This window comes from Ostrinia furnacalis, unplaced genomic scaffold, assembly GCF_004193835.3.
Source record: "Ostrinia furnacalis isolate ACB-3 unplaced genomic scaffold, ASM419383v2 OfSCF5820, whole genome shotgun sequence".
NCBI classification, from domain to species: Eukaryota; Metazoa; Arthropoda; class Insecta; order Lepidoptera; family Crambidae; genus Ostrinia; species Ostrinia furnacalis.
Window position 1 is genome coordinate 187,493 of NW_021136059.1, and position 27,240 is coordinate 214,732.

At 38.0% G+C, this 27,240-nt stretch overlaps 4 protein-coding genes across 5 annotated transcripts in view; 2 read left to right on the forward strand and 2 right to left on the reverse strand.

The window, feature by feature from the left end:
* The first annotated feature begins 2,230 nt into the window (after nucleotides 1-2,230).
* Nucleotides 2,231-5,006, forward strand: LOC114361577 (carboxypeptidase B). 2 transcript variants are annotated; one of them, XM_028316654.1, is made up of 9 exons: nucleotides 2,231-2,339; nucleotides 2,426-2,668; nucleotides 2,816-2,896; nucleotides 2,975-3,108; nucleotides 3,444-3,604; nucleotides 3,896-4,018; nucleotides 4,095-4,200; nucleotides 4,370-4,516; nucleotides 4,719-5,006. In XM_028316654.1, exons 2-9 carry the CDS (start codon nucleotides 2,518-2,520, stop codon nucleotides 4,956-4,958), a joined length of 1,143 nt encoding a protein of 380 aa, XP_028172455.1. In that variant the 5' UTR covers nucleotides 2,231-2,339; nucleotides 2,426-2,517; the 3' UTR covers nucleotides 4,959-5,006. The 2 variants fall into 2 exon arrangements, with proteins under 2 accessions (XP_028172455.1, XP_028172456.1); XM_028316655.1 differs by having other exon boundaries at nucleotides 4,423-4,516; nucleotides 4,719-4,898.
* A 108-nt stretch (nucleotides 5,007-5,114) lies between these two features.
* Nucleotides 5,115-8,133, reverse strand: LOC114361560 (carboxypeptidase B). Its single transcript, XM_028316634.1, has 8 exons — nucleotides 7,998-8,133; nucleotides 7,273-7,470; nucleotides 6,779-6,912; nucleotides 6,504-6,664; nucleotides 6,162-6,287; nucleotides 5,801-5,906; nucleotides 5,576-5,722; nucleotides 5,115-5,399 (listed from the first exon to the last, which is right to left on the reverse strand). Exons 2-8 carry the CDS (start codon nucleotides 7,436-7,438, stop codon nucleotides 5,115-5,117), a joined length of 1,125 nt encoding a protein of 374 aa, XP_028172435.1. The 5' UTR covers nucleotides 7,439-7,470; nucleotides 7,998-8,133.
* Nucleotides 8,134-11,533: 3,400 nt separating this feature from the next.
* LOC114361561 (carboxypeptidase A1) lies at nucleotides 11,534-21,586 on the forward strand. Its single transcript, XM_028316635.1, has 15 exons — nucleotides 11,534-11,659; nucleotides 11,972-12,132; nucleotides 12,556-12,681; nucleotides 13,051-13,147; nucleotides 14,114-14,260; nucleotides 15,326-15,582; nucleotides 16,009-16,109; nucleotides 17,385-17,579; nucleotides 18,184-18,237; nucleotides 18,528-18,661; nucleotides 18,963-19,123; nucleotides 19,626-19,748; nucleotides 20,215-20,320; nucleotides 20,516-20,662; nucleotides 21,056-21,586. The coding sequence occupies exons 1-15, from the start codon at nucleotides 11,534-11,536 to the stop codon at nucleotides 21,326-21,328; spliced, it is 2,208 nt and encodes a 735-aa protein (XP_028172436.1). The 3' UTR covers nucleotides 21,329-21,586.
* A 416-nt stretch (nucleotides 21,587-22,002) lies between these two features.
* RunxB (RUNX family transcription factor Runt related B) overlaps nucleotides 22,003-27,240 on the reverse strand; it is a 30,687-nt gene continuing 25,449 nt past the window's right edge. Inside the window, exons 4-5 of the mRNA XM_028316650.1 lie at nucleotides 23,451-23,612; nucleotides 22,003-22,888 (exon numbers count right to left, since the gene is read on the reverse strand). Of these exons, the coding sequence (XP_028172451.1) occupies nucleotides 22,395-22,888; nucleotides 23,451-23,612 (656 nt within the window). The 3' untranslated portion in view covers nucleotides 22,003-22,394. The remainder of the gene's footprint in view (nucleotides 22,889-23,450; nucleotides 23,613-27,240) is intronic.

Below are 27,240 nucleotides of genomic sequence, written 5' to 3' on the forward strand. Positions count from 1 at the left end.
TTACGATATTTGTTACAACATACAGAATTTTAAACGTTTTTTAATTTACATTCGTGTTATGAATGTAAATACTTCTGAATCAGCTGGGCGTAGTATTCATGGGCATGTACCTTAACTATTAGCGCCACAGTGACCAAAAAGTGCCTAAGTTCGTTCGATCGTTCGTTTCAGCCGAAAGACGTCCACTGCTGGACAAAGGTCACCCCCAAGGATTTCCACAAAGACCGGTCCTGCGCCGCTCGCATCCAGGCGCCTCCCGCGACCTTCACCAGATCGTCGGTCCACCTAGTGGGAGGCCTTCCGGCTCGAGGTCGCCACTCAAGAACTTTCCTGCCCCAGCGGCCGTCAGCTATGTGCCCTGCCCACTGCCACTTGATTTCAGCGATTCTGCGGGCTATGTCAGTCACCTAAGTACAGAAATCTAATACATAGAGGTGATTCGGGTAGCCCTAGTGATGCTCTACCTCTGGGCTTCGGCTTGAGACTACTTTTTGGGACAGACTGTATAGCCGGCTCCACGCAAACAACATCGCTGCCATCGTACGTTTCAATTAGCCAAACGCTGTTCATTAATAACGACCGAATCGAACTTATGGCTCTCCCCTGTTCTCAGCTAGATTAGGCACTTACTTCCAGTTTACGAGCCGTCTTGCAAACAGTTCGGATGCCAAAATAGTAAAAAAGGAAATATTTTTTATGTAGCCGCCATAACATTTCTTTTTAGATGTATTTTTTATGTTCGTGTTTTGTGTGTGTAATAGAGTTGTATAGTATTTATAATAAAAGTATTTATGTTGCTTAACTGATTATTATGTGTGCAGCCTGTCACCAACAGTAGAAATTTTGTTAAGTTTGAGACTAGAAATGCTGTAGTGTACTAAATTGTGCTACAAGGATACCTACTTATTTATCAAAGAAATTCGCGGTTCCGCATCGTGATATTCGGTCTGTCGCAGAAAAAATTAACCTGGTTCACTCATTATGTCAGTAGTTCCAGATCAGTGATGTCTTTCTATAAACAACAAATCAGTGATGACTTCATAAACCTAAACGAAAAATATATTGGCTATATTTGAGGATTCTTTTTTTGCACCCCAAACTATTAGGTATACTCGTACAGCGCTCAGACAAACTGAACGCTATTTTTATACGACGTTAAACATTGACTTTACTGTCTGCATAAAAGTTGACTTCTAACTCCGCTAGTCGCCATTTCTGGCATCGCTCGCCACGACTGAACTCGTCCAATTAAATCGGATGCCGGTGTCGAAATCGTGGACGAATTTCTGTCCGGATTAGAAAACCACGCGAAAACTCCGGACGCGTCGTGGTCGGACGAATTACGAGCCGTCACAATTGACTAGAGTCAGAGAACAGCAATACTTACTATTGTTCATGTCGGGCTCGAAGGACCATGTTTTATTTTGACGTGTAAAACTAAAAACTCACTATGTACTCGTAGCACAATCATCAATAATAATCATATTGAGCAGATTTCATGAAAGAGAACCATACGTTGTTAGATTGTTTTAATAGGGAACAAAATTCAACAGATTGAACTTTTACGTACAGCAAAAGCCGAATGCTTTACACAAGAAAAGTTGACTCTTATTTTGCATATTTAACCTTATTTATAAACTTATTCATACTGTTTCCTACATCCACGGTTCGTTTTAGAATACGCCCCTAACTTTTATCCGTGCGAGGACAGACGTCGTCTAATTGCGAACAAATGAGATTGATTGAAGGTGACCGCGACAGGAGTGCTCGTAATTTGACACTGAAAAAGCAAACAAAAGAAAGTACGGTTAGGGTTTAATATTATTTACGATTGGCTGGTTTGGTGCTGTAGCTCGCAAATATTTTGGGATCACAAGTATTCGTCCTTTGTATCGGCGGATATACCTACCTACTTTTGTGGAGTAAAGATGAAAAAATAAATAACTATCCCACAAAAGATCTTGTAAGTTTTATATTTTTAAATCGGGGAAAACTAGACAATCCATATCTGATACCACACAGATGCTTATAGACACCGATGAGACTATAGATATTCGACTCAAAAACCATTTTCTTGACCAGAGATAATCTCTAATGAATTCAATCTCTTTCCTTCATTATACAACTTTTAAAATGACAAAAAATATTCTATATTATCTATGAAAGCTATTTTTGTCACTTGACATTACATCATCCAGCAACGGTCACATTTTTGAAATCAAACAAAATTTATCAGTGTAGCTATGTAAAATTTTAGTGTTTCTATAAGATTTAATAACAAAAACATCAAGTTTTAGTTGAATTCATCGTTGTTTTAGAGCAATAAATAAGCAATAAAGGTTTGGTACTTTCCAAAATCGATTTCTTCGCTAACTCAAATAATATTTTCTTCCTTAAATATATTTTTTAACGATTCTTAATGCAGTTACAGACCGTGAGATAGGATGAGGATAAGGCAGATGCCCTTATCCAAGAAATAAGCGTCAAAATTATTGTGTACGTTTGCTGTCATTAGCCATGAGTGTGGTGGTAGACCCTGGCCCGCGGAAGGTCGGAAGCGTCTTACGGAAGAACTTTCTTCAAGTGGAAGAAGTTGAGGATGAGGATTTCCATCCGGAAGCCGATAAGACCGAGAGTGGCACGCAAACAAAATTTGGAAAAGGGAAAGGTAGCGATTTGTTTGCCTAACAATTTTTATAACACCTTTTCTCCTAATGTGAACTTTATTGCACCGTTTTGAGGCAAATAGCAGCATAATGTGCTCATATCACAATTATCATAACTAAGTTCTTGATAGCATTCTGTTTTGTTGCAGGGAAATGCATTCCAAGCGGGATGATACAAAAATGTATAAAGCATATAATCATACCAAATCATAAACCGAAAAAACGAAAAAGTACGTATAAAAATCTTATCAACATTCATTAATTCATATATTTTTTTTGCTTTTGTTGATTTACATTTTCTGTTTCAGTCAAATTAATGGACTGGAAGAAATATCACAGACTGAACGTAATATACGCATTTCTAGATGAACTGGAGAGAGATTTTCCTGCAATTTGTACTGTATCTGTGATTGGGAAATCTGTTGAAGGACGCGACATCAAAGTAAAAACAATTTATTTATACTTTACACTTTCACATTTTTGCTTAATAAGAATGCGACCACACTATTTGTGGCTATTCCAGTGGAACTCACGTCGTCAAATAGCTCGTGCACAGTACTGCACAGTCCTATAAAAAAACTCCTACGAGTATAATATGCTTCCATGGTTGTTATAGAGATAGTTGACCTCTCTTGTTCAGAGTTCCCAGGTTATATTCCCATTAATGCACATTAATGAAAAAAGGGTGTGTATAAGAATAAAATCTTTACTTAATTTAATATCTCAAAGTTCAAACTGAAACTCGAATCTTTCAAATGAAATGCGTATGCCCAACAGATGTTGAAAATTTCGAACAGCAACGCAAGCAACTGCGCGGTTTGGCTGGACGGGTCCATACACCCGCGCGAGTGGATCACCACCGCCGTCGTCACCTACATAGCCGACGTCATCGTCAAGAACTTCCCGAATCTATCCACCTCCATCACCAACAAGGACTGGTGAGGAATATCAGGGAACTTAAAGTCGACAGCATATAGTAATACGTACTTTATACATAATCATCTTTTCCAGTCTATAACAGTCTACTGCTGGAAATAGGCCACCCTAATACGCGCCATTTTACTCTAGCTTCAGCTTTTTGCATCAAGAAGTTTTGATTTTTCGACAGATATGACTTTCCTGTTCACCTTATTCATCTTTATAAGACACGACTTTTGACTGTTCACCTAACCAGGCGGCTGTTGAATAGAAAATGATAGTACTGATTTTGATAAAAATTAAACTTGCAGGCACATAGTTCCTGTTCTGAACCCTGATGGGTATGAATATACGTATACCCACGACAGGATGTGGAGGAAGAACAGAGCCTGTTACGATGGAGAGTATGGCGTCGACCTCAATAGAAACTTCAGGTAACAATTGATGATCTTGTGTGCTTCAATGAAGCTGACTTTCTAAATGAAGTAAATTGCTTTTTTCTTCAAACAGTTACGGATGGGGTAATAACGGTGATGAAGGTTCCTCAGAAGACCCGAACAATGTGTTTTACAGAGGACCAGCGCCCTTTTCGGAACCAGAAACCGCAGCCGTAAGGGTGAGAATCGTATAACAACAACATTATCTTTTCCTGCATGCGATCACTTCTCTATTTCTTACAATAAACAATCCAAAAATCTTATTATTTGAATCTCTCTGAATCAGCAAAGTATACTGGTATTCATAACACTATGTCGTGAGTGAACTAACGGAAAGTTTTTTTCCAGGATACAATATTAGGGTCGACAACGCCATTCAAAGTTTTCCTGTCGTTCCACAGCTATTTCGAGCTTATAATATTTCCGTGGGGATTCAAAAAGGATCCATGTCCCCACTATTTGAGACTGCTCGAAGGCGGTGCGATTATGGCAAGAGTAAGTCATATTTTTATCTTTTGTATCTTCCAACTAAATACTGAATTAGACGTGTATAAATAAATAAGGGTCATGATTGACGGCGATTATTAGTGGCACCGATTATTGTTTGCATCCCCATTATTTACCTTTAAATCTTTAATAAACTCATTAATTACAGTTATTGCTTCTATTAGTGGTTCAAAGCGTAGTTTTGTTCCAGGCAATCTACGACGCGACAGGAATGACTTACAAAGTCGGCAGCACAAAAGACATGACTTACTATGCATGCGGCACCAGTATAGATTGGAGTTACGCCATCGCTAAGATCCCCTACTCCTACATGATCGAACTGCGAAGCAAGAAGCATAAGTTCAAACTGCCAAGAGACAAAATTGCCGAGACGTGTTTGGAGATATGGAGTGCCGTCAAAAATTTCATGGAATACGTCGACCAAAAATAAACTGTGAGAATATTATAAAAGTGAAACTTAAGTTGTTATTGTAATGGTGTTGTAGGTATAAAGTTAAGTGACAATAAACAGTATTGTATTGATAAATCCTTTATTGACGATATCACCAACAATATACACATTCTAAAACATTCATAAACAATAGCATTACATAGTTGATTTCCTTTTAGATATAACAGCATGATTTAAACACTTTTTTGTGTCGACGAATTGTGCTAAAGCCTTTATGCCGTTGAGTACTTCTCTACAGCAGTCTAGTATTTGTTCTTTGGGTAGTAGAAATCTGTGTTCTTTGCTTCTCAACTCGACGAGGTATGAAAACGGTATACGAGCTACACCATAGCTCCAGTCTATGCTTGTTCCACACGCGTAATACATGAGGTCTTTGAAGTTGCCAACTTTGTACATGCGACCGTTTGTTTCATAAATTGCCTGCAAATAATAAAATAAGTTATTATGATAAATACTATAAATATCGTAGATACCATTTTAAAACTCGAGGTACCTACTCATTTCCATTGGCTCTGCTCAGAGGAATACTCTTAATTTTTTAATACTATTGCCCCGCACTCTTTAAAGTATTATTTACCTAAATGAGTTTTATTTACCTTGGCCATGATAGTGCCACCTTCTAGCAAAGTGACGTAGTCCATACAAGGATCAGCTGTGTAGCACCAAGGAAACGATATCACTTCACTATAAGAATGAAATGTTAAGAAAATCTTGAATGGGGTCCCCGAGTATAATATTAAATCCTGCAAATATTCAAAACATCAGGCAATTGGTTAGCAGATAATATCTTATCAAGAGTTTTCTAGAGTTAAGGAACAAACTTTGACAGCAGCAGATTCTGGCTCCGAAAAAGGTTCTGTTCCACGATAATTTATATGGTACGGGTCCCCTGATGAACATTCACCGGCTCCCCGTCCCCAGAAATGTCTGAAATAAACAAACAATAAAACGATTCTGAAAAATAAATGAAAAAGTAAACACAGAAACATCAGATAAACATGGATACCTAGATAGTCTAGGTATCCATGTTTATCTGATGTTTCCCCAGTTATTAAAAATGATTCCACGCCTAAGCTTCTTCAGAATCAATATGTATTTATGTATGTCTAGGACAGAATCTACTTTGACATTTAAGTACTTGTCATTGAAATGCTTTAAATAATAGATAGATCAAAATCTTACGAAAAGTTTCTGTTTAGATCGACTCCAGTAATATTATTGCCTACTCGAGCTCTGTTTTTGCGCCACATTCGATCAAGAATGTGAGTGTGATGGTAGCCATCTGGGTTGACAATTGGAACAAAGTACCTAAAAGAAAAGATGTACAATTAGGAATTATTCTGAATGTCTGACTGAAGAAGACACTACAGTGTGTTTCAGGGAGGAAGGTGCTCAGATAGATTCGAACTGACGTAAAAGACTGGGAGATAGATGACGACACTAGTGAACTTAGTAGCGGTAGAGGGAGAGGCTCCTCCCCAAGGAAAAAAAAACGTACAAAAAGAATATAAAGAGTAATATTACCAATCTTTATTCGTTATGCTTCCAGGGAGTTCATCAAAGTTTCTAGCAAGGTGGTCTGCTATGTAAGTGACCACTGATGTACTGATCCACTCCCTCGAATGTATGGCACCGTCTAACCAAACAGCCGTGTTGCTCGCGTCACTATTTGAAATTTTAAGCATCTGCAAAAGCCCAAAAAATACACAACCATGGACGAATAAGCAGCTCACTAACTAAATAACAAATTGACATGCCTAAAGATTGGAGAAATCATTAAGTAATCTGCTGTTTCTTACCTTTATATCTCTGCCTTCTACAGATTTTCCTATACAACTAACTGTGCACGTTGAGGGAAACTGTACCTCTAAGAAATCCATAAAATTGTATATGACATGCAAGGGGTAAAAGTCTTTCCAATCCATAGCTCTTTCTGAAATTATTATTTTCATATTATTTCATGTTCTAGTTCTTCACACAAACTTTAATTTAAAAAAAAGTTTTGTTTCCAAGAATAGAGTTTATTATTAGGCACAAACTTGTTACAAAGCGAAGCTACACAATTCATATGATCACCAAAATACAGAGCAACAAGCAGTGAGTAATCTATTTTGAAACCAAAACAACTTCAGACCGTTCAAGATTGTTATTTCTATTAGTTAGTATTCGTTTTTCCTCTCTACTGAATGAACTGTTTAGCGTGGGATTATTTTAATATTTATACAATCAAACATACTCTGCCGAAAATAAAATGGCATAACAAAACAAACATGTTATCAATTTAAAATCATACTTATGGGTGACCTAGGCCTCTGAATTATGCCCATAGGGCTGCGAGCCCTATGAGGGGAATGGCTGACGACGGCCGTGTCGTTCACCGTGACCTCGTAGTAGATTTCTCTCTCTCGAAGGAGTTTCTCCACCTGCATGATCCTCTGGGCTTCCACCATCACGTCCATGTTCGAGTTGTATTCTTTGCAGATGCTTACCGCTGGAAGAAGACAGGAATATCGAATATTTCTATTCTTAAACATATTGTTCCCAGAATCGATGTTGACCTTAAGCTAGTAAGGGTCTTGAAAATCTATTACAAGTGTTGTTACGCCCACTTGCTATGTATAAGAATAAACAAGGTCGTATTGGGAACAGGAAAATTCCACTACCAAAATACGGTCACCGTTATCTGACAGTCTGCCGCAATTTTTAATTTCGGGTTCGAATCCAGCTAGGGATTTCAAAGATAACTTTTATCTGAAGTCCGTCGGACTTGTCACGTCATTAATTCAGCCATAGGATATCCACTGCTGAACGTAGGCCTCCCCAATGATTTCCACAATGGCTGGTTGGTGGCGGCCTACAACCAGCGCCTTCCTGCTACCTTTATGAGGTCGTTTGTCACTGTTCCTCTAAAAACGGTATCTAATTTACCAACTTCCAGTGTGACCAGTATGATCAGTGTTCCAGTCTCCTAGCCAAGTACTGAGAAATTGGCTATTGAGTTGATAACTAAGAACCTACCGCCTTTTGCGTCTAAGCTTCTTAGAAAAATCTTTTGACCTTCTTTTAAACACTTCACGTCCCATATTTGATATTTTGCTTCTTTCCGTGCCACTTTGATTAATTGCACTAAGATTTTGGAACAAAGGCTTTCGCGAAATTAATTACCTACCCTTGAATTTTGACTTAGTCTGACATTTTAATAAGCAGTCATCGAGATGACGTGACGTAATAGAGTTCGGGATAGAGCTCAAATGAAGTGAATGATTTAGGTATTTTAAAACGATTATAAACTTCAGCGTGGGTCATCTATATTGCATTTGAATATAATAACTGTCAAAGGGCATAATGCCAAATAACCTCAGCTCTACAATGAAGAAAGCGAGCAATCCGTTAATCTGCTTGTTGCAGCTGCTCTCACAATGGCCTCGTAATCAAGACGGCTCGCGCCGCGCCGCGCCGGAGCGCTCGCTCGATAATTAGATGTAATCAGATATTTTCAGTAAACGCCTCGACGACGACCGCCCGACCCTCTGCACTCCCCTATAATGAGACGGAGACACTACTACTGGTTCTCGTTTTCGGTTTCAAATCTTTTTAGTGAAAAATTTATGAGCTTTGTCATTCTACATCATTCTAGCGATTTTTGTGATGTCACTTTGAACAAGTAACATCGTTGGTACATTGTAGAGCTGTAAAATCCATCCGTAAAGTGCCATGTATAGAACATAACAATTATTATACGTATCGAAGTGATCTCGAACTGAAATTGTTAACTTGTATGCCTAAATCAATGCGCTAAAGTGTTCAAAGGTATATTTTGTTGAAGGCCAGGATCAACTTAGAGGCAAGATCACCCAAGAAGATTTTGGGCAGTGCTATGTTCTATACCTACTTCTAATGAGCTTTTAATCAAGGATAATAAATAAAGTCTATATTGGGGCGTACTTTCATGCCCTGAAAATGGCCTACATACATACTAATAAACTGGGTCTGCCTTCAGGTCAAAGTGAAAGTAACCTGAACGCAGACCCCATCTAGTGAGTGGATAATACCTATTGTGTATTTGCACAGCGAACAGCAAGTCGCTATGATTTGAAAAATATACAAATTCTTATTAATATGTACCTACTTTGACCTGACCTGCCTGACCAGACCGCGGGTAGTAAATGCCGCTAAAATAATAAAACATTTTCGATTAAAAGTTTCAATATCACTTTTTTATGCAGGACAAGGCAGGTATTTGACCGCAATCGCACATCGTGTTAAGTAAAAATGCAGTCTAGGATGGTACATACATAGCCCTGTAAGTGCCTATTCACTCTCACCTTGAAAAGACAGCAGCAGGCAGCAAATTCCAGTCCCTAGCTGTTCGCATTATAAAAGAGTCATCGAAACGCTTAGCCTAGGCGCAAACCATCGAATTTTCGTCGGCAGATAGTTTAGTCGGGCAGTTGATCAGTATGGGCAAATAGGCATGTATGGAAGTACCTACGCACATTACACCGATTCGATTTGGCTGATTCTTCATACATTTAAAATCGGGCACAACTATCGGCCAACTAAAAATCGGTGGTCTGCGCCTAGTCTTAGTGCGAGCTGGTGGGATGTCGATGTTATAATCTCGCAATTTGATCTCGAACCGTTCTCACTTCTTTCTCGTTTCTGTCAAACGTACCACTAGTAGGGGCGATCACTTGGTAACCCGCTAACCAGTCTGGGACCCCAAACGTCTCCACCACCCACTCGGTCTTACGCGTTTATCTTTTTAATTGCGCGCCCGGCTTGTTACTCGCTTGTTAGATTTATCGGTGCCTTCTGATGTCACTCGGATTGATCCCGCCTTTTGACGTGCCGTTTTTTTAAATTGGTCGGGGAAGAGGAAAATAGTAATGAAAAAAAGCTTTTCGTACGGTTGTCAATTATCAACAGCGAGAGGTTTTGATCGCTCTGTGTGGGTGCAAGTGTGTAGATTTAAACGAAAGCTTCGTAGGGTTATACTCGTACCTATACTGTTATTAAATAATGTTTTCGATTTCACATTTAGAGATATTTTGCTTAGGTTACATTTTTTGTAGCGTTTTTGTATTTTTTGGTAGCGCAGGACCGTGCATTGTAGAAAACCTTGGAGGAGGCCTTTGTCCAGCAGTGGACGTCATTTGGCTGAAACGAACGAACATTTTTTTGAGAATTGAAACTCGGAATCGCAAGCGGATCTAAGTTCTGACCACAAAACTTAGTCTGGTGTTTTAATACCCTTTTTATTATAGCCTCTATTTAAAGTAAGCAAGGAAGTTTCCATTTGACAATTAGTAGCTCACAGGTCGAGGGTGGGGGCTGTGGGGTGGGGGCTTTGTTTTTCATTAGTCGCTTATGGGGCGTCGCAGCACTTAACTGTCGTCTCCGCGTCCGATGTGAGAACTATTTAACAACGCCTTTTGAGATAACGCCATATTCGATGGGTTTCATTTTATTAGAATTATGATGTCTATTTTGAAAATTACATTCTAAATTCTATTCTTTCTTTTTCCCTAAGTTTGTTAGGAAATAAAGTTATAATATGAATGTGCAAGATTTTTTTGGCGATAGCGCAAAGCGGGTGGAACTGAATAAATTAGTGAATTGAGTTGAGAATCGATTAAAATTTTCTCCAAAGGCACACTCGTTTTTTAGATTACCGTTGGATTACCGTACGGTATTCTCTGTGGTTGTTTCTATAGAGTGCCTTGTCTTTGGTTGTAATTTTGGCAATGCGATAATGTCAATTCTTGTCACACACCATAATAAAAACATGTCATTGATAAAATAGAAAATACAGCAAAATAAACCCAATAAAATGAATTCACTCCTTATTCTATTTAGTTGACCTAAGCAAGATTTTCTATCGCTGCCATGTAACATACAACAAGAAAAAAACATTAGTTACTAAACTCAAGACACAGGACTCCACACACCATATTCTAAACAAGTTTAAAATGGATAAATTAGGTCACACTTGTCACCTTTCTTGCATGAACCCCAACCATCATTTCTCCAGACGTGGTCAGATTACTTACTACAACCCTGACGATTCCGCATACAACTCTGAAGGTACCCAAAATGATAGCGACCCTCCAAACTCCAGTGGAAGCTACCACAATCACAAGAACAAATATGAAGAAACCATCAAATTATTGCTCGAACGGTACGACGATAGTGTGCCAGAATCCACTGGTGCTTACAGCAACTACTATAAAAATATGCTCCAGCAAACACCATCTTCTAAATTGAAGGCCCACGTAAAACTGAGTAAGATGATTCACATATTGGAGAGTGACGACAGCAACCATATAGTTCTGGAAAGCAGGAGCAGTCCTACCATCTTTTGCACCGAACATCATTACGACAGTGATGAACCTGTAATAATTAAAACTCCTACGCCTATAAAAGCCAGTATCACCGAAGAAAGTAAGCAAAATAGTTTAATACCTAACAAAATCTTTCTATGAACTAAGCCTACTTTTAAAAATGTTCTTGACCTTATTTTAGAAGATGAAAAGCAATCTCAACCACCTCGAATGGATTGGAACGACTACCACACTCTGGATGTCATACATGGATTTATGGATGACCTTGAGTATGACTACCCTTCAATATGCACTGCTGGAGCTATTGGGAAATCACTCGAGGGAAGAGATCTAAAGGTATCACAGAACACATTATGGTTAGAAAATCTTGAACACCTGCAAAACTATTCATGAAGCCTTTTGGAAGGGTTTTTATTGGCGGTCAAGTTGTAGATCCTAGCTACACAGGAGTTGCAGCGTTGGGAAAGAGAGGTGGGGATAGTCCCGTATTCATGAAGCCTGCGGCAGATTAATAACGCTCAGTTATAACGGCCCACACGATAGTAGAGAAATACACTAATTTTGATCTACTTCTAAACTCCATTGTGGTTATACATTTCAAAGGAGTATTACAATACTTATGTTTCCTTTCCTTTGTTTATAAAATAGATACTCAAGATATCGAACAGTGACACAACCAACGCATGCGTGTGGATAGACGCGGGCATACATGCGCGGGAGTGGATCGCCCCAGCCGTTGCCACGTACATCGCCAACCATATTGCGACTAACTTCAATACCATGCCTAACAGCGTTACTAACAAAGACTGGTAAGTATGACCAAATAAGTAAGACCAAGCTTTAAAAAATTTTAAATACATTGTTGGTATTTAGAGTTTTTCAAGTTTACAACTGGAATCTCATCATCATCATTTCAGCCATAGGACGTCCACTGCTAAACAGAGGCCTCCCTTAATGATTTCCACAATGGCCAGTTGGTGACCTGCATCCAGTGCCTTCCCGCTACCTTAATGAGGTCGTCGGTCCACCTTGTGGGTGGACGTCCTACGCTGCCCTTTCCGGTACGTGGCCTCCACTCCAGAACCTTGCTGCCCCATCGGCCGTCAGTTCTGCGTACTATATGCCCTGCCCATTGCCACTTTAACTAACTGGAATCTATAAGGATTTAAAGAAAATTGAGCTCTATTTCATTAATGGTTCAAGATCAATTTGTTTAATGGTTATGTTTCTAGGTATTTTCTTCCAGTAGTAAATCCAGATGGCTACGTGTACAGTCACACTGTGAACCGTTTGTGGCGAAAAAACAGAGCCTGGCATGCCGGGGAATGTGTGGGAGTCGATTTGAACCGAAATTTTAGGTCTGTAATATTTTAGTTAACTTATTTGATATGTTTAGCCTTTTATACGACAGTGGGAATATAGTCCCCACCATATTTTTAACTTTATTCCCTTGTCTTGAGGTCCAAAAACAATGAAAATTTTGGACTCGTCATGCCCATTATAGGCTTTTGAGACACTAAACTAGATTTTCTGAGACCATTGAATGCTTTCTTTTTACACATTTTTTCATGTTATAACTACTAATCTAAATTCAATGGTTGGCAATTTGGCATAACGCACAGAAAAGGCTACATTCTATTAATTTAGAGTAAACAAACAGTTCGTCTGTAATGCAAATAGGCATAATGAAGTGGTATTTTAATTATTATGAAGTAATATCAATTCAGCTCCGGTTGGGGTGGAAAGGGCTCGTCGGGAAACCCAGCGAACGCGTTCTACAGAGGACCAGAGGCGTTTTCCGAGCCGGAGTCAAGTGCTATGAGGGTAAGAACCATTTAAGCCTTTGTCCAGCAGTGGACGTCTTTCGGCTGAAACGTTCATTTTTAGACGTAATACTTTTAAGTGTTTCATTCATTTTTAAAACAAACATACTATTGTAGGTACATCTTAACAGAAATGATGTATGAGTTCACTATTTAATTATTCATAGTTATCCATTAAGTGAATAAAAAATCCACCAATAGATGGCGTTGCCTGTACATTAGTTCGCGATAGGTCATTGCATCTTTTTTCACTAAGCTCAGCTCAGTCAATAGATTTGACCCGTCTTTATCCCAATGCAGTGGAATCCAAGTTTTTGTCTACTGTAAAGATATTTAAAGCTGTATCTTTTGTAAAGATTGTGATTTCCAATGATCAACAACACGTGCGACGCAATCATTTAGCAGTAATGCCTGATGCCGCGATCGTGCCGTCAGCGGCGCGCGCCCAGATTAAAGTTCAAACAGGATTTAGTCGTAAATCAATTCAATGCAACGGTTTACATTATTCTGTTACATTATATTAATTCCCTATTAGGGTTCATTGGGCTGGGAATTAACGAATTTGCCCGTAAAGCTCTGATTTATTTACTAGTTACTTGATTTATTCAGTTGAATCTTTGTGTAAAAGTATTGATTCTGGAATTTTTGCTGTAAAACTGAATGAGCCCCGCATTCTTTTTTGGCAACAAATAAATTAGGCTACTAATCTTAGTAAAAGTTTCCTTAGTTAAGTTATGGAAATTAAGATTCAAAGTCACTGGTTTGATTCCCGTAAGGACCACATGAACTTGGAAAAATTACACTTTCAGAATGCTCCTACGAGTATAGGACTACAAAATAAGACTAATTTAACAACAGTACAGAGAGTAAAATACATGAAATATTCGGCAAAAAAACCAACCCCAAACTTTTCACGGAACCTCTACGTGCCAATATTTCACGCTTGACCAAATCCTTGTCATTGCAGGACATGTTGATAAATACGGGAATATCGTTCAAAGTGTACATCACTCTACACAGCTACGGCCAGGTGATCATATTCCCGTTCGCCTTCAAGGAAGACCTGTGCCCGGACTATGTGAGGTTGCTGGAAGGAGCTACGGTCATGTCGAAGGTGAATGACGTCATCAATTTTACAGATATCGATAGCTAAGCATGGCATCTTGTGTAGTATGATTCCACTGGCAAAACACTTAGATACACTTGTCGTTAACAAAGGAGCGATAAAAGATAATAACATAACGAAAGTACACTAATCACCTACAAATGAGCTTCTGAGTCATTCTTGCTGCAGACAGATTTTAAGGCTTGGTTGCACCATGTTACTTTTACTTTAACAAACGTCAAAAATCTGTCAAACTCCATACAAAAATCACCGGTTATCGCTATAGTCACGGTTAAAGTTAAATGGTGCAACTCAGCCTAATTATGACAAAATTTCTGGGGCATACGACAAAAATATAGAATGATTTAGATACTTAACATCATTACATAATATTTTTAGTTAATTACACGTAAAATCTTGCAGAGGAATCCTTTATATTACAGTTTATGAAAAAAAAATGAAACCTAACCATGAGCCTAACCTATTGCAGTTTATGCAAATAACTGATATAAAACAGTTAACGTTTACTCACTTTTCAACCGACTTCAAAAAAGGAGGAGGTTCTCAATTCGACCCGTATGTTTTTTTTTTTCTATGTTTGTTACACGATAACTCCGCCAATTATGAACCGATTTGAACAAATCTTTTTTCGGCGTATAGGTAATACCTCAAGGGTGGTCCCATTTAAATTTAATAATAGAAAAAACAACCCCCAAGGGTGGAAAATTCGAGATGAACTTTTTTATAAGCAATATCTCCGCCGATTATAAATCAATTTGAACGATTCTTTTTTTGTTGAATAGGTATTATCAAAAGGGTGGTTTCATGCGAATTTGAAGTAAATATTTCACCCCCAAGGGTGGAAAATTGGGGATGAACTTTTTTATACGCAATATTTTTAATTTTTAGTTTTTTTTTGTGTTCACGCATTTGAAGTCGGTTTTATTTTTTTTAAAAGTTAATTATTGATTTAGATACTCTTTGCACACATTTTGCTTACACACGTTTTAACAAAAGAGATAAATATGCAGAATCTTGATGTTCTATAACTTTCCGTTTACCTTTTTCCCACAGGCTATCTACGAAGCCAGCGGCAATACTTACAAGGTGGGCATATCCAGGGATGTAATGTATGGTGCAGCCGGTACCAGTAACGATTGGAGCTACGGTGAAGCCGGTATACCCTTCTGCTACCTCATAGAGCTGAGGAGTAGGAAGCACAAGTTCAAGCTGCCTAAGGAAGAAATAGAAGAAACAGGGAACGAGATCTTGAACTGTGTGAAGGCGCTTATGGAGTTTGTGGACAAACACCCGGTGGATAAATTGAAGAAGTAGAGTGTAAGGTAAGGTAATAAGTGTTTATAGAGCTAAATTAAAACCCAAAGACGTAATAATGGACATAATAAATATTACCTTAAAATGTCATGTAAAATACCAAAAACTAATATTAATAAGAAAAAATAATGAATGGTTAATGGTATTACATTGAGGTGGAACACTGAGGAATAATACGTTACTGTGTGAATATTTTCCTCAATTTTTTCCTCTCTCGAAAAAGACTCGACCGTCGACCGTAGTTGCGACCAAAATGCTTAAAAAATTTAATGAAACCTCAAATTATTTTATGTGTTTAATTTGTCAGATGACATTAATCATTGTCATTTGAAAAATGTCCTGCCGTCAAATCATTCAAAATTGCAAAAGTAAACAATCAGCATTTTAAAATTTAATTCTTTTCGTTACCAGTGAAACAAAATTATCAAAGTGGCACCAATCAGTGATAAAACCCAAGTATGGGAGGTAAAATTTGTTAGGGAGGGGCAAAGATATTTCGTCAAGTCTCTGGACACAGTGGGCGGTAATTTAGCATTCATTTAGTTAAAATAATTATTATTTAAAAATGATATGAAAGCAATCCTGGGTAAACTGATATCTCTCAATAATGCGGTCTTCCAGTGCCCCGAGGGGATTCTCAGAGGTATCATTTCGTGATGAAATTGATATTGATAACTGAAATAAAATCAAAATAATTTGGTCTATATCGCACTTCAAAATTCCCTTTTTTTTCCTGATCGGTTAATTGCTTTAAAATCGATAAGCTTGTAGGGTTTGCAATCTCGTTCGTCTTCAATACCGCAAAAGCCACAATAAAAGAACTTGTTTATAAACAAAAAACATTATGCCAGAACCGGAAGCTATGTTAATTATGTAATCGTTTGACGTCATTCTTCAAATATTCTCGTCTGATTCCAAAGGATATAACAATGAGGTAAAGTAGCCAAAGTTTCAAATGCTATGCTACAAGCCTCATACTCACTGCTATAAGATTTTCGATCAGTTTTAGGGATCTAGCAACCTCAACAAATGTGGACATATCTGAAATGACTACTCAAACCAACGTAGATGTATCTGAAATCACTACACAGACAAACGTGGACACTTCTCAGTTAGCCTCTCAAACTGTCGTGGATATGTCAGGAGTAACTACCCAAACCAATGTGGAATCATTTGATATGCCTACTCAAACTACAGCACCTAAATGACAAGAATAAAACTTACTTTACAACTCAAATAGCTAATCTGAATTATCCAATGACGAAGAATATGATGGCTCGCAACATGTTAAAGCTCTAACAAACCACACTGAGATTAGCAGAAGAAATGCTATTCACGTTGATTGAACTAATATACGTAAGAACTATGCTGGCGATAATGCTGCTATTGATTTTTTCTAGCATTGAAGGTACATTCATTGTAACTTTAGTATCAAGTTAAAACAAAATTAAGATTACACGTGCTTTGGGTTTGCAATCCCGCACGTTATGAATGAATGACAAAACTGAAGGCTTTTAAAAGAAACATTCCGAAATTCAAAATAAAACCATCTGAATGTTACGTGATAGATGATTGATCTTGATGGCAAAGAATTGCGGTGTCACGGATTATCTACCTACAAAATAATTACCTCCAAAAACTTCATCGGAAGGTGCATCGCATGTAGTAAAAATGAAACAGCCGGTGAAAATTATAGACTAAACATGGCGCTAGCTTTTGCGGGATTGCAAACCTTACAAGCGTATTAATAAAAATCATATATTATTTAGATTATTACTGAACATCACTTTAATTTCAGCATTAACGATCTGGAAAGAAGAACGCAGCACGATGGATATAATGGTGGAATCCTCCCGATCCTCACAAGTGGCTGGTATGCTCCACGAAAGAGAGATCCCCTTCTCGGTGGCCATTGGCGACGTGGGTCTGATGATGGAGAGGGAACAGGGCGGCTCTTTTTCAAAGAATAACAGAAGAAACTCCGCAGAAAATCGTAAGTCTTGATTTTTCTTGCATTTTTTTTACCACAGAGTTATTTGATCGCCAATGGTATTTTTGCGTAGTTCCGGGCTCTTGATGTGGTTCATATTCAAATACAAAATGTTTATCCATAGCAAAAACTATAAAATAGAAGACTCCTGTATCTATCCAATATTGTTCTTATTAACTAGCTTTTGCCCGCAACTTTAATACCTTGAGTCGTGCTATTTATTAAAATACATCGTTGTTGATATATTTATAGTTAGGATCATTAGTTTTATTACTTGTTATTTTGCTGGGTAGTTTTTCATACAATAAGAGATTTATTGTATTTTTTCATTGTTATTTAATTTTAACTACCATGCCTTTTAACATGAAATGCATACATAAATGACTCACTCGAGACAATAAAATCAGTTTTATTGCATTACTATAATAAAATATTAAAACAAACTGATATGATGACTGTTAAATCGAAACAGCTAACTTTCTCTACATACGAGTAGGTACATTTCATTATAATTTCAATTATTTTTTTAAATTAGCATGTTACTTTTAACTTTAAATAGGTAATACCTACCTATCATTTTGGCTAATTATTATCTAAACGATTGTAGGTAACAAGATAAGACGGCAATCCGTTACATTACCGCGAAAAAGATTTCACCCAGGTACTCATTTGAGATACTTATAATGACTCATTTACAAATTACTTTATCCAAAACACCAATTTAAGGCCACTTAAAAATTTCATGTATTGTATTCTCATAGGTGATTAAGTAATGCAGTTAAACTAATTAGCAAAGTAATTTCTATTAGTAGCTCAGTCAGATATAAAGCTCAGGGTGCGACTTACAATCATCACTTACATTTCGCGTTTACTCTCTAATAGACGTTATAAATATTAAATATAGACTCCTCGTTCTGTGACTGCGTTAAAACAGTTCTGTTGCTATGTCAGGCAGAGGCATGGATTGGAAGAACTATCACCGATTGTATGCCATATACAACTTCATGGACAGCTTGGTCCTGGAATACCCGTACTTGTGTAGTGTGAGTGTCATCGGAAAGTCAGCTGAAGGAAGGGATATAAAGGTAAGTTTTATATCATTTTAAAGTAGAGCTTCTCGCTATGCATAAACTTAGTTTTTAAAGTTATATTACAAGATCTATTTCTTGCTATAATATGTAACGTCAAAGTAGCTAAAAAAACACAAATGAGGTCCGTTTGCTCTTGTAATGTGAACTATTTAAAGTAATTCTTCCCTGTATTGCGAGGTGAATTTGAGCATCGTTTTACCCTTTCTTGTTTATCAAAGGGAAATAAAGGATTTGGCCTACACTTTTACTTAACTCATAATAAATCTTATCCGATTTTCCTGTTATGTATTTGTAGATGCTCAAAATATCCAACGGCAACCGGGACAACGCGGGCGTGTGGCTCGACGGGTCGATACACCCGCGGGAGTGGATCAGCACAGCAGTCGTCACCTTCATAGCTGACCGGATCGTGAGGACCTTCAACGAGCAGCCGGAGAGCGTCACTAATAAGGACTGGTGAGTTTCTTCTTTCACACCTGACAGAAAGAGCGCGTCTCCCAACGTCAGTAATAGTCACCTAAAAGGAAAGATTGTAATTTGTAACCAGCAAAAATGTTCATTGAACAAAATTACTTTTATCAATATACATACGTATATTCGCCTTTGCTTCTAAAGTTTAAAAGATATCTGTGAGATGAAGTGCTGACTTTTGCTCTTCAAGCAGCTTTGGAAAGTTGCCATGCAAAAATTTTAGTGAGCTACTGACAGAATTAAAAGACTTATGCCCGTTTTCACCATCAATCCCTAATTTTAAGTGACTCCTATGGTAACACAACAGGAATTTTGTTTACATAGGTCATTAAAAAATTAGGGATTGATAGTGAAAACGGGCATTAAATTATTTGTGACGTCACCCATTTAGGGCTTGTCATAGTTACCATGTCCTATTTCGAATTTCTACCTACTCCTACCTATAATTGTATATTTGGCATATCTAATAACTTTCTGGTATTCCCAGGTATATCCTCCCAGTCATGAACCCAGACGGCTATGAATACACGCACACGCACGACCGCATGTGGCGGAAGAACCGCGCGCGCTACGGCGAGTGCGTCGGCGTCGATTTGAACAGGAATTTCAGGTATGAATTCAACTCTCATCAATTTCTCAGTTTCAGGTTCAGAATTATTAAGTATTTGACATGACAAATAATTTCAAGACACAACTTCTTTAACTCGTGGAACCATAAGCGGTCGCATGAAACCGCGGTAACAATTTGATTTCTATTGTCTCGATTTGCTGAAAACTGTTGAATTTACTGACAATCTTTATTTTTAGTAGCTTCAAAAAACATAATGTATCTGTGTCCGAGCGATTTACAGTTTCGATTATGCCCCCCTAGACAAGTTGCACTTTTTGATCGAATCGAAAATCGAATCAGTCATAACTCCGTACAAAAAAGGCCTTTCGACCATTTTTCGACTGGTTTGGGATTACAATGTGCACTTTGTCTAGACCGATTCATTGTGGTGGTCGACTTCATTGTATTGACAGCACATGTCAAACTGTTTATTTACTTTGAATTTATTTTGTTGTTTGTTCTTCAGTTACGGTTGGGGAGAGAAAGGAGAAGAAGGCTCTTCAGAAGATCCAGGGAACATATTCTACAGAGGCCCTAAACCTTTTTCGGAACCAGAAACTGTTGCAGTGAAGGTAATTTTTATTTTATTTCTTCTTTTATTAAGTGACACTCAAAGTGACCAAAAAGTTGACAACACAACCTTATTCTAATTGTAACAAAGACGTTACGCGAACTTTTTAGTCACTTTGGGTATCTAACTATTTGACGCTGTACATTCCATCTAAATAGCGCAATGTGCAATACTTACGTGTATTTATTTCTTTCAGAAAGCGATCCTAGAGTCGGATACGACGTTCAAAGTGTTCCTGTCGTTCCATAGCTATGGTGAAGTGATAATTTTCCCATGGGGCTACACCGGAGACCCCTGTCCGGACTACGTCGAGATGCTTGAGGGTGGCACTGCCATGGCGAAGGTAAATTATATTTTGTTTTATTCTATAAAATCGTTAAAAATTTACAAATGTTTTCAAATTATTTTGCGAAGGATAGTTGACACAATTTACTAATAATCCAACTTCTTTCAAATAGCTGTTCATTTTGCTCCTAAAACCCAATTTCTGTTTTATCAATAAATTATAATTATACAATTACATTTTCATAGCTTTGATGTCAATAACAGTCAATAAAATTAGCAAAGAAACAGCGTCCCTATACTATACAAAATCTACGGAGTAAAAACATCATCGTCATCATTTAAGCCACAGGACGTCCACTGCTGAACATAGGCCTACCCCAATAACTTCCACAACATAACATAATCCCAAAAAAAAAGTCCATAATTTTTACCAAGGTTTTTTCTCTTGCAGGCAATCCACGACGCCAGTGGTCACACCTACAAAGTGGGCAGCACAAAAGACCTCATGTACTTCGCTTCTGGCACCAGTACAGATTGGAGCTACGCAGTCGCCAACATCCCCTACTCATATATGGTAGAGCTACGAGGGAAAAAGCACCGGTTCCTTCTGCCCAAGGAAGAGATCGTATCCACGGCATCGGAGGTCTACAGCGGTGTGATGAGACTCATGGATTTTGTTGACAGACGGTGTAAAGGCGTTGGGAACTGTGTTTGCCCTAAATAGAGCCCTTTAAATAAGATCAAAATAGTTTTACAAAATGAAAGTGATAATGTTAACTTTATACTCATGTGATTTAACCTTAAGAACGCCATTGGTTTCACGTAAATGTAAAAGATCTAATTTGTACGTATGTCAATATTTCTACCTAACACGTCCTGTTAATATTAAGAGCAAAAAGTAAACAAAGCAAGATGAGGCGTAATTTTTACAATTGCGTTTTAAAATGTAATTTAAATTACGAAATACAATATTTAGCAAAATGTACGCTGTTTAACTTGGACCCACGTAAATAAAAGTGGAATGCAAAATCATTATTTACACAAATGAGTCGGGGCAGGTTGCCAGAACTGTAAATAAAATTTAAATTAATATAAAACAGCCTAGTGCTTACCACAGCGTTATAGATGGTAATGACTTGGAACACAATATTTAGTTGCAACTTTGGGAATATGGGCACTTAGTATGTATTTATTAAGGAAATTGGCGCTTGTTTTTCGATCAATTTTGCTCATTTATTGATTTAATTTGAAGATTTGGAGATAACAAAGACAAAAGTACTTAGCACATTTCAATAGTTTTCAATCGATGAGTCAGTTAAAATAACTTACCAAATTGAGATCCAGTCAGCCATTCTTTCATGTCTCATACTTCAATATTTAAAGAATAAAACTAGACGCTAAAAATGTCGATAACTTTATTTACAGACTTTGCATTATCTTATAATACAGTCAACAATTTATTAAACGTTACGATAAGAAATTCACATTCATTTATCTAACGTAAAAACACCTATCCACAATAATGTATCACTAGCTTACCGAATTCGTATCCCCCAGTTTACATGGCACGAACCTAACCTATATTGCACATCGTCACCTAGACCTAGGGCTACACATCCAATATCCATTCAAGAAACGTCCATAGCGCGAGCATGCCGTGTACACCGGGCCTTACACAAATCTAGTGACGAGTCCACTTCGATTCTCACCCGGACGGTAAACAAGCCGAACACAAACTTACAAAATAAACGATAAACTTCCTGTATTCGTCGCAAGTGCGAAAGTTTCGACTAGTATGGACGCCACACGTCCACCGGCCGTCTTTCTGACGTGATGAGAGATTTGCTGCGAGTCCGGACGCCTTGTTCTGACCACTCAGGTGAGGCAGGTCTTTTCTTGCTAGCAGCCGAGGTGGTCGAGCCTTCTTCTTCTCTTTCTGGGCTTGAATGGTTGGAGTCTTCTTGTGGCGGAGGTGGTCTCAGCCACCAATCGTAGCCTCCGTATAGTTGTGAGTACAACCAGGCTGGTGGCGTGGGTAGAAGAGGTGAGTTGAGGAATAGTTGAGCGGCTAAAGCGCTGTGAAAAAGACTCGAGGGTGCTGGCAGCGGCTGCAGCGGCTTTCGTGTTCTGGTAACTGATGTGAATGCTCCAGGACGATCGTCTGGCGGGGGACTGCTTGAAGCCGTCACGGAGATGTCGTCATCCTGTGGCGAACTCGGGCGAGAGTTGGCGGGACTGGTCGTGCTATGAGCGTGCATCGTCGTTGGTGTCTCCGATGTGACATCTGACAAAAAGATAGACGATAAATAACATCTTTCTCTTTACCCGAATAGAATCACTATGTTTCGTCATCAAGTCCTTTGTTGAGCAGTGACCTAGATGATGTCTTGGTGACGTCTACGACAATAAGCTAGTTTCCTAAAATTTTTTTTTTAGTCCGTCATGTTTTAATATCAAAAAATATTGGACACATATATTTTTATTTGTCAATCTAACAAAAAAATACATAGTTATGGTGCGTTGAAGTTCCGCACGCCGTCACAACGTGCGGCACTTTTATGCACGCATTGACGTCACGGGCCTCTTTTCATTAGTTTGAAAAAGTGAAAAATACGTGTAGAGTATTTTTTGATAAGTTAACTGACGGACTAATTAAAACTCTTGCTTTTTGACCCAGGAAACATCCCTATTTCAATTTGCATTAAAACCCTATCTATACCAACGGCTGATGTCAGGTGGATACGATTTCATTTGCATGGTCCTTTGAGGCCTTTTTATTTTCAACCTTATTAGTAGGGAAGACAGACTATAATAACTTAAGAATAGAATAGTCTAGAAGTTCTCACCAGTCTCATGCGGCGGCGGTGGCACGTGCGGCGGCTGCGCGTGCGCCGGTGGTAGCACGTGCGGCGTGAAATGCGCGTGCGACGGGAGGAGGGGCGGCGGGTAGTGGCGGGCCAGCGCGCCCCACTCTCCTCCGGGGAGACCGGCTAGCTGGTGCGCTATGCCTGTGAAGGTGTAATCAGGTAAGTTTGTTTTCAAAGATAAATTCTTCTGCTACTCAAGATCATCATCAGGTCAGTCTCCACTCTAACTACTGTTAGAGGATGACCCTCTTTTGAAGAAGCGAATGGAAGTTACCAATTTTAACATACATATTATCCACGGTCTTTCCCACACGGGTTGGGGAAGCCAGATGTTCGATGATGATGATGATATTCCCTTAATCGCCTCTTACGACATTCACGGATGTTATAGGTATACCTTGCCTTACACAATTTAATGTATTACTTACAGAAAGAGTAGCGTAGTGTAGTTGAGTATTCAATAAGTAGTTTTAAGACTTTTGTCTCAGACGAATACACTGAATATACTGTTTATTTCGAATGAATTCCAGGCTATCCACAAAATCAACAAACTGACAAAATCTCACCGAGACCATAATCCTTAACCTACTTCCATCAGAACTCAATCAGCGAAACAATGGCTCGAGAGTTATCACCGAACGCCCCACTGACGGCGCTTAGCGCTGTCATTAGAATATTTAAATAATGAGAAATACAAAGCAGGGACGTAGCGAAGGGCTGTGGGGCTCGGAACTACAAGAACGAGAGGCCCGTTTACTGAAGTTCTACATGTGGTAAGTGCTAGACTTGTTATTATTAATGCATCTATGTGATTGCTTTTCTTGTTAATTTAAAAAAAGACTGATTAACTAACATTTTATGACTTCAACTCGACTTTCATTATTTGTGCGAAGACCAATACACACGTGGACCACGCCACGTGGCTTAGATTGTGAAAATTATCTGATTATTTGTGTGTGTACCAAAAAGTTAGCCTAATAAATTTTCATTGATAACTCTTCTGAGGTCGTTGGTCTATCGATAACAAATCCCAACTTCGCTAAATAATATGATTTATTAAGTGGGTTCACCACAATAGGCCAGCGGACTTTAGGGTTCTACTCGTAACTAACGGGTATTAACTAATTTGAATTACTTATTTAATTAATTTTAATTTAACGTTTTTCCCAGCGGACGATGGGGTTCTAACTAACGGGGACTAACTTTTGAATTACCTATTTGATTAATTTTAATTTAACGTTTTTCCCACTAAGGGCAGTGCACGACAGCCCCTGTCGGCCTGAATACGGCACTGTTTCGAGCTAGAGCGCCTTATCTCCGCCGCGGCACTCCTCGGTGTTATCTCCGCACCACCGATTCGGAGGTGGGAAAACAATTGTGGATACAGATGGCCCGTTTTCTGTTTATACGTCGGCTGTACCAGTGTTTTCAGAATATTCTTATTACGTGTAAGAATTTTCTAAGAAGCTATCGGAAAATATTATAAAAAGATATATTCGTTTCTTACTAAATGATAAACACTTTTGAAATGTGATCGTATGATGTTTACTCTTTAATAGATGTACCTACTCGTAAAAGATGAATGACTACTATAATTGGAAAATCATCTGACATACGAGTTTATTACGAAACCAAAGGAAAACTCGGTCAAATTGTTGCATTATTTTCTAGAATAGTCCAAAGCAATTGAATTAAACCCATTACAAACTGGAGCAGTATCCCAACCACGACCCAGCAGTGCATCATCTAAGCAAACAATAAAAATACGGTGCTATTATTACAAAACCATTTGCAAAATATATAGGAAATGTGTTTCGGCGTCATAATTTCCAGTTGACATTTTTAAGCGCATAAATTAACGAAGTTTGCCGGCGCCGCGACCCCGTATATTCGGCTTAACCCTTTAGCACCCACCTTGGGTAATTCCCACCCCGGGAGCCCAACCCTTTCAGCAATAGAATAAATTACAGGCCGTTTTATGTCGTAGATACCGTCGCAACGAAAATGTTAAACACATTATTTTGAATCCGACCGCTTAGCCTTTATAGGTGTAGTTCTTTATGAGTTCGGTTCAATTAGAGAATAGCTGCTTTTTAGGATTAGGCGCGGCTTATCCGGCCAAGGATGGCTCAACGATAACGATTTGAGATATTGGATCGCGAGGAGAGGGTTAAGTGTGCATTATTAAGAGTGCCAGTAAAATGAGAGATTTTATGTTTTGAAACTGAGACCGCAGATTGGCCCAGAATCAAAAGACATCTGGAGAAAATGGAATGTAAGATTTAAACATTTGTATTTTTGTTGTTATTTATGTAGACATCTATAAGGTATAGGTACTCGTACTTCTATCTATAGGTTAAATATTACTATTAAAACATCTTAAAACTTATGTAAGTTGGTAGTTCTAGGTCAATTTATGTTATGAACTGAGACAAGAAATATCTTCTTAAATCAAGAATGTCTAGAACTAAAATATGTATAAAGCAGCTTTAATAAAGGCTGAAGTGACTAAGAAACCTCCGATAGATCCGCTCGGCCCCGGGCTGCAATATCCGCGCCGGACGGGAACAAAACAAAGAGACTCCAAGATTACGGACTAAGCCCTTTTTTCTTCACAGAATATAAAACTAATGGACCGGGTAAGTAGTGATAATTCTTGAGAATTAGCCATGGTTTTACATGTAATGGTTAGTACTTAGTAGAGTCTATTAATATTTTCAATTGGAAATACCACTATCAATAAATTTGTAAAAGCCCCAAATTATGAAGCATTTCCCGAAATGGTCACATATTCGATGAAAAATTACGAATTATGATAGTGAAGTAAAATACTAAAACTATAAATTGAAATGGTTTAATAACCATATAAACCATCGAAAAATGTCTTATGAGAAACTAGAGATTTGAAAACAACAGCTAATTTACTTTCAATTTGAAAAATAACCTTCCTTCTGGGCAGTCGCCTAAAAATAGGCTACAATCCTAATCCTGAGGGTTTAGTAAAAAATGACATTAAATGTATGACAGATTGTACAGCGCCCCTAGCGGAAACTTACAAGAACAAAAATGTTCATATATTATTTAACGCGCTCACTACTGAGGACATTTTGATGTTAAACTCATACTAAGGCCACTGAGCTGACTGATTTATACGAGTAGCTTAACCCATTTATTAAAACTCATCATTATTAAAAGATGCTCGAAAGGGCATTTGCGATTCGGTAATATTTGGTGTTTGAAATTAATTTTAATTAGTATTACGATAACTTTGTCATAAAACTGCACTTCATTAATAATATTGACTATTTCAGTAAAGTTTATCGAATATTTTATTTCGCGTTGACATGAAAAATTAAGGGTATCGTTTCATTTCGTATTCCCCGCTGAAAAAGGCAAAAGGAAGGGCAACTCCAGACGATTTGCATTCGTTAAAAATGCTGGAATTCTTTGTGTTGTGTGCACGATGTGTAATCGGCGTACACCGCGACCTATCGATTTGATACATCATCTCAAGAAAATTCATGAAAATATAGCTTTTTGTACGAACAAACACAAAAATTAAATAAAACAGACGGGTTTTGTTACGCATATTTATTCCTAATGATAAATAAATAAAGGAACATATATTTAGGTTATATTTGTAAAAAAAAACATTATTGTTTAATAACTAAAGCTACACATTTACATAATACTTGTTAAAAAATGTAATAACAAGAGTGGTAGGTATATCAAGCCATTAAAGGCTTGGCGCTCAAACTAACTTCAATCT